We start from the raw sequence: 13,066 nt of genomic DNA on the forward strand, positions 1-13,066 counted from the left end.
TGAGGGACTCGTGATAGTTGCATGTTTGAGTCCCCTCCCCACATTTAGGCAGGCTAGTTTGACCGCTGGGTGCGGGGTCAACAGCGGTCATGAGATAGATGGTGATATAATAAGATTAGTGCAGGGGGTTTGTTATCATAAGTCACAGCGAAGCAACTCTGTAAACGGCCTGTCCGTCTGGGTGTCGTATTACCACAGTATGATATGATTATCTTATTTATCTGATATTTGTAGTAATGATTCCTAGAACAACAAGGTACAATTCTAAAAGCGAAGCATCTAAAAAATTAAAGCGTAAAAATGTCCTGTAACAATATGTAAAATTCTTAAATATTTTTAAACTTACTCATATTAACAATGTTAAGAGAATATGGTTCTTGTAACCAGTAAAACAGTATTTCTGTTGAAATCTGAGTTAATCATTATGTTATTATTTAATATAGTCATCTTCTCAATCTTAAACTTATCTAAAGGTTTGTAAGTCCAAATAAGGCCCATATTTTTAATTTTTGGCATAACAGCATTTGATTTTTGTATATTAGTTTCTATTTTATAAATAATAACACCAATTTATGATTAGAGTTATTTTCTTTCTTAAATTTTATATTCGTTTTATTACATTTTTTGCTTAATTTATTGATTTACACTACATAGTAATATTCCTGATAAATGACAAGAATAGCTGAAGTTCCCAGAACCATAAACCAAATACTGTCCTTCAGTGGAGATATGTAGGCTTGGTAATTATACTCATTTCCTAAATAACAATATTTTTAAAAAAATTATCAGCAAACTGATAATACCATGTCTAGTCATTTTAGAATTTTTAGACCATAAGAATGTTGCATATGATTCAATTTTTAAAATTTTCACAATTGTTTTAATTAATGAAAATCTAAGAACGTGTCCAATAGTTTTTGAGTAATCGGTGTCTTGTTTTCATTGTTTTATGTGCAATAAATATTTAGACATATTTTTATTAGTAACATAAATAAACCTCATAATTACCTCCTTTAGACATGTAAGAAATAGTTTCTTGTGTCAACATTGAACCACCCCAATCAACTACCTTTAAACATGAGATGTATGTAGTTGATAAAATAAATTTGGTATTTTTGTTTAATCTTTTAAAAGAAGAAAGCAGAATAACAAATATAAGTGAATTCTTTATAATTATTAAGAGATAAAAGTTTTCCAGAATTGTAATGTAGGGAGTAGATATGAAATCTGCATCAAATTTTAAGGATTTTTTATAAAATTCGTTTTTTGTATAATTCTTTATCTAAAAGCGGAAATACAAATTAAGTTAATTAATTTTGGCATCTGTGATTGGTGGATTTAAAAAATCTGCGCTCTGATTGGATGTCGTACATCATTCAACCAATTAGAGCGCAGGTAGTTTAAAATCCACCTATCCTATTGGTCAAAATTAATTAACTTAAAATGTATTTTCGCTTTTAGATAAAGAATTTTACAAAAAACGAATTTTATAAAAAATCCTTAAAATTTGATGCAGATTTCAAATCTACTCCCTACATTAAAATTCCGGAAAACTTATATCTCTTAATAATTATGGGTGACTACATATTTTCAGATAAGTCTAATAACTTTTAAAACAGTTAGTAGCTACTCTAACAATCAATTCTACAAAAAAAAAATCACGAAACCTCTTAAGTAAGGTGGAAGTATATTTTTTATGTAATTGAAGAGGGGTGGGTAAGAAGGGGAGGAAAAGGGGAAAGAGGTAGTGGGGAAATTTTCCTTCAGGATTGTTTGTCAGAATCACATTCCCTTTTCCCAGTAAGAAAATTTATCATAAATCCATACATTTAGAATTTATAACATTAGTAGACGGACATTTTTGGGGCAAAATATTTCTAATTGTTTCGCACCCTTGCTTCCATTGTCATATAATCAATCTAAACATTGTGCTGTTTATTTCACTAGTCCCCAAAGTTATAAATACCGTTTTCCTTATTTATTGGCTTAACAACTTTGGGGACTTTTAATGAGTTTTAAATGGTTTGTTCATTAAGTTGAGTTTACAAACGTTTAATCCACACTAATTGTAATTCACAGAAGGGGTAATTTTGTGTATCATCAATGAGGGATACAACCAGCCATTGTCTTATCTCTTTAGATACCTCCTGTCTAGTAAGAGTTAGTATAATATCTGTCAAGCAAAGGTCAATCTCTCCTCTCTCCAGCATTCCTAAAATAATTGTTTTAATTATGAAATACCATCAAAAAATTAGCTTCACATAAGAAGAATTTTTTCTCTAAAAGCATAGACATGAACAGCAAGGTCATATTTTTATTGCAGGGGTTGTATGCTAGTGATAATTCCTCAAAATCAGTTTCAAATCAATCCTGTGGTTAATAAGACCTTAAGTTGCATTTGGACAGACAAGACTGACAAAAATAATTCTACATTGTATTAAAGATATTAGAGATATCTCAAGACTGTATCAAATTAAGTTAGGTTTTTGTATTAGCTTTTCTAAAAAATATAAGATTTACCAATGAGGCCGTTATGGGTAGAAAACGTATTTCCAACTCTAATGATTTCCTTAGCCTAAAAAAATTAAATATTTTTTTTCAACATGGTTAAAATAAGGTGAAACTTTACAACACTCGAAGATATGGAAAAACTGGTCAGTTAAATTTGAAGTGCCGAATGTGTACACAGTTTCCTCGGTGTTTCCTCATCCTATCGCAATATTTACTACTAGCTAAAAAAGCTTCAAACTTCAAAAAAAAATCAAAATTTGAAAAATTAAAATTTTGAATGTATAATGTATCGTGCGACTAACTACTGAAAATCCACCGCTAAATATTTCACTTTCACTTTATTTATAATCATTCTTTATCATTCAAGTGCCAAAAGTTAATTCTTCATGACTAAACAATATAATTTGTAATTTTTGCAACCTCATAAACCAAATATGACAATGAAAAATTTGAATAGCTTGTGAAATAGATTTTATTCTTAAAGAACGTGTGATTTTAAAAAAATAGCTAGTCGGTGCTTTTAGTAAGTAGTAGATGTAAAATGATCCATGGAGTTTAGATATGCAATCGTTATTTTTTTGTAGACCTCTTAATTAAGTAAATTAAGTTGGTTTTAAGGTACTGAATCGCAACAAAAAAAAAAGAAGAAAATTGCCATTATGAACAAAAGTAGTAAGATCTTTAATTTGACACGTTACTTTTTGAATTCTGTTAATTATTGAAAAAATCTATTTTGTTGAAGCCCGGTGAATCAAAACTTTGAACTTTGGGAGCTTGTCACGAATAGGTTAAAACAAAATCCCAAAAGTTTGCATAATATGATTAAATCATCATTTGCTGGCAAAATTATTTAATACCTATATTTGCGACAACTTTTATTTAATGAAATCTTCCAATTTTTAACATTTACAAAATCGGTGGCCCTCTCGGACGGGATTCGAACCTGGGTTAGCCAGATAAGAAGTCACACATTCTATACATAAGCTATATGCAACTTCAAAGTTTGGAAGTAAAAATAGATAAGGTAGTAAAAATAGTATGATTCACGAAACCTCGAAACCAAAAAATATATTACTCACGAAACCTCCGTGTTTTTCTCACGAAACCTCCCAACTTTTGAATTTCGTGGTTTCGGTCGAAAAGTACATGGACAAAATTTCCCATATAAAAGATTTAAAATTTAGCAATGTTTCGTATAAATTAAGCTTAAACTGACCTAATATTAATTAAAACTATTTAAAACATTATATCTAATGTACATACACATATAATAATCCTAAAAACGATATTCTTTTAACAATTTACATCAAAATTAAGTTTTTGTAAAAAAAACTATACTATTATTATAAATCCATCCCACTTCATATGTTCTTCCTTCCCTATTTCCTCCTTATGTCTCCCCCCACCTCCCAAAATGAAAAGTTCATGAAACCTCCGTGATTTTTTTATAATGTCGTCTTTGTAAAAATTATTAGATTAATTTAAATTAATTTTTTTAGCTCTTATAACAATATTTTTAACAAAAATTTGGTGTAATTTAATATCGGCGTAATAGTTTTAGCTATTATAATAATTTCAATTTCTATCCCCTTAATATTCAGAGATTAATAGTCGGGGATTGGAAAATGGAAGAAAAAGATTAATAGTAGGGTAAAAGACAATGGAAGAAAAATATTAATATTCAAGGAAAGTTCAAGGAAAGAACAATGGAAGAAAAAGAAGGGTTGATTAATCCCCATTATTAATTTTGTTTTGGGTTGTAAAAACATGACCAATTTTTGTTTGATATTAATGTGGCTTTTGTGGCATAGGGGTACGTTGTAAGGCTAAGGTCGTGGCTATCCAAGATCGACTCCAGGTGGGGACATTCATGTAAAAAAAATTTTTTATTTAACATAACAGACTGAAAAATATATTTAACATCTTATTATATCCAGTTTTCTATGAATATAAAAATGCACAATCATTTCAGATTAAAGCCAGTGTTATATAATAATAGTTAATAATACGATGCTTTAAATAACTATTATATTACTCGCCCTACCCTCCAAACATACAAACACACAGACAAATATCCTGTTACTTTATAAATTTTTGATTTTTATATCCGTTTAAACGGTCGCTGATGATTGAAAATTACGCAACCTACGAATTTCTTTCTCTCTCTCTCTCTCTTTCCTCCTATAATATTAAGTATCCCTCAAAGCTTATAGGTCGCCGGTTCAAAACCCCCCAAGTAACTTATCAAGAATTCCAGTTCTATTGCCCGCATGTATAATAAACTATTAAAGCTATCATCCATATAATAAAGTAACAGAATGTTTATTTGTCTGTCTGTTTGTTTGTGACAAAGGATCTCGCTAACCCCTGAACCCATATGGTTCTCCTTTACAGGGTAGCTTATCATAGGTTCTGGGAAGGTTTCTAACTATTTTGGAAGAGGGTAAAACCACCCACCCAAGAGAAATCGTTCTGGAAAAAAATTACCCCCCCCCCCCTCCACACAACAATATCTTTCTTTCTCTTTCTCTCTCTATACAGATAAAAATATTTTTTAAATACCCGAAGAGGTTTCGATCTTAGGTGCTTCAGACTGCTTGGATAAAATATTAACAATAAAATTTATCCACTGAGCTAAAGAGGAAAGCTTTAATGATCAGTTAATTTAAACAATTAGTATAAAGTATTCTTTAAAATATTTAGGGCCATGGAAGTCGGTTCGAGGCTTGGCGATAATTTTTTTTTTAATTACCTTTTTAAATATATTAAGGGACTTCAAAATTAGTTTTATTTTATTAATTACTGATATTGTTTACAATGTCATAAAAAGAAATATTCTTTAGAATATTTAGGGCCAAGGAAGTCGGTTCGAGGCTTGGCAACATTTTTTTTAAATTGCTTTTTTAAAGATTTTAAGTGACTTTTCAAAATAAGTTTTAGTTTTATTTTATTTATTTAATAAAAACTTAATTTTTTTTAAAGGAAATAAAATATGTTTATTCTAACAACAATAATTGAACCACTGATCTTCGTACCCCATTCTCTCATATCATACCACTACGCTATGAAAGAATAGCTATAAGATGCAATACCAATAATGTATTATAAAAAAAGGAAACAATAATTTTCACTAATTTATCTAAACCTGGATGGTACATCCAGGCATTTCTAGTCTTTTATATATATATAACAATGGTATAAAATTCTAAAATTCCTTTATTTAAATGAATACAATTCTTCTAATATTTTAATTATTTATTTAAAGACATAATAAATAATGTATTAAGCTATTTAAATTTATTTTCACATAAAAACAATTTTTGCAAGTTATGATTTGTACTTCAATTTTATGTTAAAGATTTATTGATAATAACAAAATAATTACAGGTTATTTATTTGATTTATTTTTATATTAGCTATAAGATGACAGCCATAAATTCTAGGAGAGTCTTGCTGCTAAACAGAGGTGTCAAATACAGTTGTACATTAAAGCTGCAGGTTTGTTTAAACACGTTTTATCCTGTTTTTTTTTTAAATTCCGGTTGAATTTGGCTTATTACTAAAAAATAATGTACTTAAGTTGTGAGGCTTCCTAAAAATGGCACTTCAATGTGGATAGGATAAATATTGACAGGGCAAAATTTGTTGTTAATATAGCTTGCTAATATGGACCTCATTTATTTGTCTGTTTCTTCATCCAGTAGGAGGGAAAGGGATAGGTTAAAGGAGGTGGATTTTCGTTATTTTAGCCAGCTGCGAGCATTACTTTATCAGAGTACATGAAAATCTGGTGCAATATCCAGGTAATAATATATCGATTAGTACTTCTTACCTTACCACCGTAGAAACCATCCACCGATGGTACAGCTACATATGTTATGTTCAGATTTTTCTTTATAACCTCAAATACCTCTCCCATTGAACCAAGAAATTTGTCCTTGTACCTGTTAGAAATAAACGTTTTTAGAATTATTGAGTTGCTTCTCTTGTAGCCTAATTGATCTAGAAATCACCAATTTATTCAGCTAACCTTATAGAGTTGCAAGGCTCTCTAAAGTTTTTCAATAATCATTGTGCAAAGTTTGAAATCTATTGGACGATTGTAACAAGCTTAAATTGACAATCATAGCTATCCGTTACGGCTAATCAAAAAGTGGTCAGACATTTTGAATAAATATTTATCACATTGTGTTATAGACGTATTGTAAGAATATAAGATTAATTCATATTTTGTTAGCCCTGAGTCAGAAGTCACGGACTAACAAAACTGGTATTGAAATAATGATTTTCTATTCAAAATTTACATAAAATTGTTTACATGACACGATACATGATTTTTTCAGTATCGCTAAGAACCAATTCTATTCCAGCAAAAAATATATATTTTAAAGCCATACTGTAAATGTTATGAAACGACTGTGCCACAAGTATACTCACATAAGATATGGGGCAGCAGTCAGATAACCAACTTTAACTTTCATACCCATAAAATCTCTGTAAAAACACTCAATCAATCATTTTTAAAATCATTAACTGCATTATTTTGATTAATTATACTGATTAATTTTAAATTGATTCATTGACAAATTCCTTAAATTAAGAATGACAACATCCACAAAAACGATAAATTTTGGGTATGCTTTTTTTACATAATTATTTCTAAGAGCAATATCCTTAATATCATATTAATTAGTAAAGTTCACAGTTTGTCGCTAACTATAAATCACTTGAGTTCTTCATCACTCTACGGACGTCCGTCAGAGACAGTTTCAAACATTTTTCAGTTAGCTTTGATAAATTCTAAGTAAATTTAGAGGGTAAGGCTGCTATATAGTAATATCAAAATTGTCTAACTTTTAGGTTTCAGAAATATTTTTTAAAATAACCAGTTATAGAGCGGGTCCACCTTCTCTTTTTAATTAATATGAAATTGACTGCTACCTCTTCAATTTTTGCACAACCATCTTGAGGTAAAGACGAACATATTTTTTATTAGTGATTGGGAAAGATTTGTAACTGATTTTTAAATTTTCAAAAGGGATAGGTTTCACTGGTGTCCTGGATAGGAAACAGGTTTTTTTTTGAGTTATCTGTAAATATGAGAACATTGTGATTTTTTGGGGAAAAACTATGAAAAATTGGGTAAAAAAGTAATTTTCAAAAAAATCCACAAAAATGATCAGCTGTGATTTAATGAAAGTTATGTGCTGAACTGTCATACACGGAACCCGGTATTAGTGTCGGACTGATTATGACGCAATAAAAAAAATTAGCCAATGAGAGGACATTATTGACCAATGGTAAAATTCATAGTAGCCTCTCATTGGCTAATTTTTTTTGTTACGTCATAATCAGTCCGACACTAATACCGGGTTCTCATACACGCCCGGTCATAAAAATATAGGTCTTGTCAAACGTAATTCAAAAAAACCTGTTTCCTTTCCAGGACACCGGTGTTTTCATGAAAACAATCTTGTGAAAAATACTTACACTTTAGGTTTACCATTACCCAGTTTTCTTCTATACACCAATTTGTCTATGGAAGACTAAAAGTATATTCATTTATGAAGAATAATGATATAAGTAAAGTTTACCATATTTTATGCCATAATTTTATTAAATTTACCTTTATGTTGATTAATTCAGCAATTTGTCCATCGTTTTCAATAATAAACAAATTATTCTAAAAAATAAGTTATTACCATACCACTTCACATACAAAAACAGACATGTAACAAACAAAATACGAGAACCCCATTTAAAATAGACTTCACCAATGACCATCCACTCTATAAGTCAATGGTCCCTCTGTCTGTAATACTATTACTGACAAATGTTCATCTACTCTATGAATTACTTGGCCGTCGGTCTATAAGTCAAATTTTCAGTAAATATGTATTTACCTAAGCTGTTTGTAAGACAGATTGCTGAAAATTTTTTAAAAATTTTTACCACTGAGCATCTTCAACTCCTTTATGTCCATCTGTCTGTCTGTTATGCTCATTTAATCTTTAGATGGCTTTTTTTAATATCTCAGAGCGTCGCTACTTACAGGTGTACATATCCTTTTTTTGTAAATGCGAAGACATACTTTATTTGAGGATAATTCTTCTAGGTTTTCTTCCGTTACATGAAAACTTTCAACAAATAAAATTGATCCTAGACAATATAAATACAACCGTATGTGCATTTTTTAAAGGCTTGGAAAATCATAGGACAAGTATAAAACATAGATAGCTCAACGTACAGGGATAGCGCACTGGAATTTGAAAAGAAAATATTATTACTACACAGCTAAATACTTTTTTAACCACTTACATTTTCTTGCGTTAATAAATTATGTACAAATTCAATGCTGATAATTAAAATTAACCCTTTGGTAGATAAAAATCAAAGTTAAAAAGTGGGACGCTGCTAGTTTTAACTAATGAATCAAGTGCCCAAAGTTTTTAAGTAAACCTCCATTGTTTTTTCCCTCCCTGAAATTTCAGGACATTTTTAGAATGTTCGGGTATAGTCCCTTTCGTAACATCGCACCTTATGGGGCGATTCTTCGTATTTTTCACAGTAGCTTTTCTCCTATTTCTAGCCCCTGCGGGGGGCTCTAACCCTGCGGGGCCAATTACGTAACCCTGTGGGGCAATCACCTAACCCAATATAACCTAACCTAACCTAAAATAACCTGTAAAAACCAATTTTAAAAATACGACGTATCAATTGCCCCTTATGGGGCGATGTTACGAAAGGGACTATTTCCGAATGTTCTTTACCTAAAATATTTAAACTCTGAAAATTTTGAACGTCACAGAGATATAAATATTCAGTTGCTATCTCTGAACTGGATTGTGGTATTTTTATATCTTTTCTCCAAAGTTTTGTTGAAATCATAGGTACGTCGCTGCTGACAACTAAAAAAATGGATTTATTATTACTTACAACAGATTATCAAGTACTCTAATAAAGTGAAACTTTTAGCTGGCTTAAATAACTATCAACCCCCTCTACCCCATAACATCCCCTCCTACTGGTTGAGCAAACTGACAAATAAATTATGTCCATGTTAGCAACCTAAATTGACGACAATTTCTTTATGCTTATTCCTTTTTTTAAATCATGAAGAAGTTTGTTTATTTAAAAATGTATCACTAAAGTTTTTATTATAGATGAGTGGTTTTCAATGGAGGTAATCTAATGTATTTTTAAGAATTTTGAGGGGGGGGGGTAAAATGATAGGTTTCAAAGATTTAGGGAGGTAAATACCCCTCTACCCCCCACCCATGAACGTCCATGGTAGTAAGAAAATCTCCAATTAAAAAATAATAATTAGAAATAAATTTACCTAAATCGCCTAAAACGTCATCTGAAAATCCACAATCAACAAAAAACAAACTAAAAATTATAAATACATTATTTGTTATAAAAATGTACATTACTTTTGATGGATATGTTTAATTAATAACAGTCAAATTCAGGGTCTAATTTTGTACAGTAAATAAATTGTACAAAATCTGAACATTTTTTCAAGTTTTAAAAATATTATTGAAAGGTTTTATTTAGGTATTAAGATGCAAAAAAAAGATAATTAATAACATTAAATATCTATTCTGTCTGTCTAACTGTCTGTCTAACTGTATAAATTGTATATTTATAACCAGACAACTACCTGGATCCCCCTGTTAATTAATGACCTTTTTCGTCTGCTAGCAAATTATTTTCTGCTACTTAGCTGTATTAATATTCCCGAAACTGTTGATTTATTTTCAAAAACCCTTAATTGTGAGTTTGCACAAGGTCCTTGGGATGAGGACATACAGTTATTTAACCCCTTCTTCCCCTTATAGTGTTGTCATAGAATAAGGAGGAATAGAAATGAAAACCTCAAATATTTTAGGGAATATTGAAGAAAAGTTGCGCTTGCGCAATAAAAACATAATATGAAACTTGAATGGTACACATGTCAAGTTGGGACAAAACTGAAATAATATCTTTTTAATGAAAATATATCGAAAAGTATTAGATTTTTCCTCTAACTTTATGTCTCTACTGCATAGAAATTAAATTTATGTTTATCTAATATTGTTTACATTTCACCACTGTCAATGCACTTTATGACGCAACTTGCGTAATAACTCGATTACAAAATGTAAACGTAACTTGCATATAACTCAACAATTAATAAAACAATTTATGATAATAATTGAAATTAAAATACTTAAAAATATATAATTGGATATAAACATCTTTTACTCTCAGACCTTGAAAGAATTAAAAATCAGCTGCTAAGGATTTTTTGTAAACAAATTCATGCGGAACCTTAATACAAATGCCGTGATCATTATTTCTTAACCAAATATTTTTAAAGTCAATTTTTTTACTATATTCATGTTGAAATGAATTTTTGTTTAAAGTTTTGCTCATACTATAAGGTTTTAATCCATTGTGAATAGGACAAATATGGCTGGACGATTGGCTGTATGGCTTTTAGTATACTATTAAAAAAGGCATTTATTTTTCATATCATTTCTCGATAATATCTAAAATCATGTGATTTTACTACAAGCCTTGTAGCCATTTAGGGCTTTCAAAAGTTCCAATTTTATTTCAGGCTAGCCAGGCAGAATCTTCTACCTGGATTCTATTCTATACTTTATCTTCTTTGAGTGTTGTACTCTAATATATAAACTATACAAATTCAATACATGAAACTTACTTGACAATATTATTATCATTATGAACTCTGTTGAAATTATCCACTATCTCTAATATTTCTTTAGGAGGCCTAAAATCATTAACAAATCAAATTCATGCGATATTTTGTTTTGATTAGATGAAAAATAGTAGAAAAAAAGAAATATACTAAAAAGCTGCTTTGCCCTGGCCTTACATCTTATGAATTCGATCGTGATTATGATGGGTGTCGTATTTATTTAAATGTTTGTTTACAATGTTGTATGCAAATCCACCCCTCCCCATCCAATATTTTTTTCATAGATTGAAAATCAAGGATCGGAGCTTGATTTTTTAAGTTTCCTAACCCTGCTGTAACTTAACCACTACCCAATATAACCTAACATGTAAAAAAATATCCCCCCCTCCCCCTCTACTAAAATTATTTCAGTATAAGGAAGTTTGTTCATCCTTTTGTCAATATACCTGGATTGGGAGTTTCCAATGCTGACTACAGTCGTTAAAAGTACGCCTATCAAAAATCTGTTTTCCATCATTTTTAGTCACACATTTTCTCTGGACTAATTAGACAGATATACGAGAGACTGTTGCATAAATTAGGTGATTATAATCAATTCAAATTGTACAATCTTTGGTTTTATAATGCAAAATGAATGTCATATAGAATTTTCTTTCAAAATAAAATTTATTAATTTCAAATAAGAGATCGCTAGCCGTTTTGCTTTGCAGAGACCTCTGCATAGTGACTCTAATAACCCAACTGTGTAATTACCAACTATTCATAAATTACTAAAATAATGTAATAAATAAATAACATTAATGAACTAGAGAATAAGTATGTATTTTTATTAGACCAGTTCATTATTTTGCTTTTTGGTCAAAGTTCAAATTTTTCAATATCTAAGGTGTGCGTACATCTGTCCTAAACATATAAACTCTGATTATTTTCTTAGATAAATTGAATCAACAAATTTTTAACTAGTAAAAGGTTATATTTTTCATTTTCTTCGTTGTGTTTTCTTTCTTTATGTCTGCGGGGGGCTTAAGACTGCAGGGCCTCTACCTTCGATGTCATAACCCTATATTAACACACGACTCCCCACCCCAATTTTCATTTTTCAAAATAAAGGTGTTGGGTTTTTGTGCTCGACAAGGTACTTTGCGGGAAACCGTTTTGTTTTTTTCTTGGGCACCCTGAATGTAAATTGTAAATGCTGAACACTTCTAACGTAAACTACAACACTGTGCCTGAAGAAAGCCACACTCAAACTAAATTAAAGATATTCAAAGAAGACTCATTATTGCATTTTCCTTTTATGTGATTTTTTTTAGAATAACCCACTTTTAACTTAAAGTAAATAATTTTATTATGACTGTAAAAGCATTCATTAATGTTCTTGTTTTAGCCATGCTTCGCTACTTTCTTAAAGTATTTTCCTTGTTTATGTCTCTTAAGAAAAATTACTATTCTTTGACATTGAATTATAGTTGTTTATAGCATCGTATTGTACACAGCTTTCCGTGGATATTAAAATGAAAAATTATAGTATTAAAACCTTTGGCCCCGAAGGCCCGGTCTAACAAAACTGGTATTAATTGTATGATTTAAAATTTTGTATTAATTGAAAATTGTCTTAATACGATATTATACATGATTTTAAAGTATGGCTGAGAACCAGAAATAATCCACCGGATATTAATCGGTTTAAAAGTTCCACTGGAAATTATATTCTTTTCTTGGTATTACTTTTTTTAGATTTATTGTTTCTGAATTTATTGATTGTTATTTTATGTCAGAAAAATGAATAATTTTTTTGTGTGAAGTGTATACATGTCAAATTTATCGTTTGGAAATAGATTAGTAAAT

General features: G+C 29.9%; 2 protein-coding genes across 11 annotated transcripts in view; one reads left to right on the forward strand and one right to left on the reverse strand.

The window, feature by feature from the left end:
• Window positions 1–13,066, forward strand: part of LOC145314526 (uncharacterized) — a 330,684-nt gene that overhangs the window by 125,610 nt on the left and 192,008 nt on the right. The gene's annotated exons all lie outside the window — the stretch shown is intronic.
• Window positions 642–12,247, reverse strand: LOC145312934 (uncharacterized). Its single transcript, XM_080152143.1, has 13 exons — window positions 11,665–12,247; window positions 11,222–11,290; window positions 9,851–9,900; window positions 9,282–9,419; window positions 8,603–8,670; window positions 8,138–8,194; window positions 8,002–8,057; window positions 6,949–7,005; window positions 6,344–6,455; window positions 2,521–2,575; window positions 2,145–2,212; window positions 1,009–1,069; window positions 642–757 (listed from the first exon to the last, which is right to left on the reverse strand). Exons 1-13 carry the CDS (start codon window positions 11,733–11,735, stop codon window positions 642–644), a joined length of 978 nt encoding a protein of 325 aa, XP_080008269.1. The 5' UTR covers window positions 11,736–12,247.

Source organism: Acartia tonsa, chromosome 3, assembly GCF_053477335.1.
Source record: "Acartia tonsa isolate MP-2025a chromosome 3, ASM5347733v1, whole genome shotgun sequence".
NCBI lineage: Eukaryota > Metazoa > Arthropoda > Copepoda > Calanoida > Acartiidae > Acartia > Acartia tonsa.

What these genes read in the sequence shown, in the direction of transcription:
- LOC145312934 (XM_080152143.1), bottom strand. Translation starts at nt 11,735, where the DNA reads ATGATGGAAAACAGATTTTTGATAGGCGTACTTTTAACGACTGTAGTC. An exon ending in ATTGGAAACTCCCAATCCAG is followed by an intron (nt 11,291 to 11,664) that starts GTATATTGACAA and finishes TAATGATTTTAG; the next exon opens with GCCTCCTAAAGAAATATTAG. An exon ending in ACTGCTGCCCCATATCTTAT is followed by an intron (nt 6,456 to 6,948) that starts GTGAGTATACTT and finishes TATTTCTAACAG; the next exon opens with GTACAAGGACAAATTTCTTG.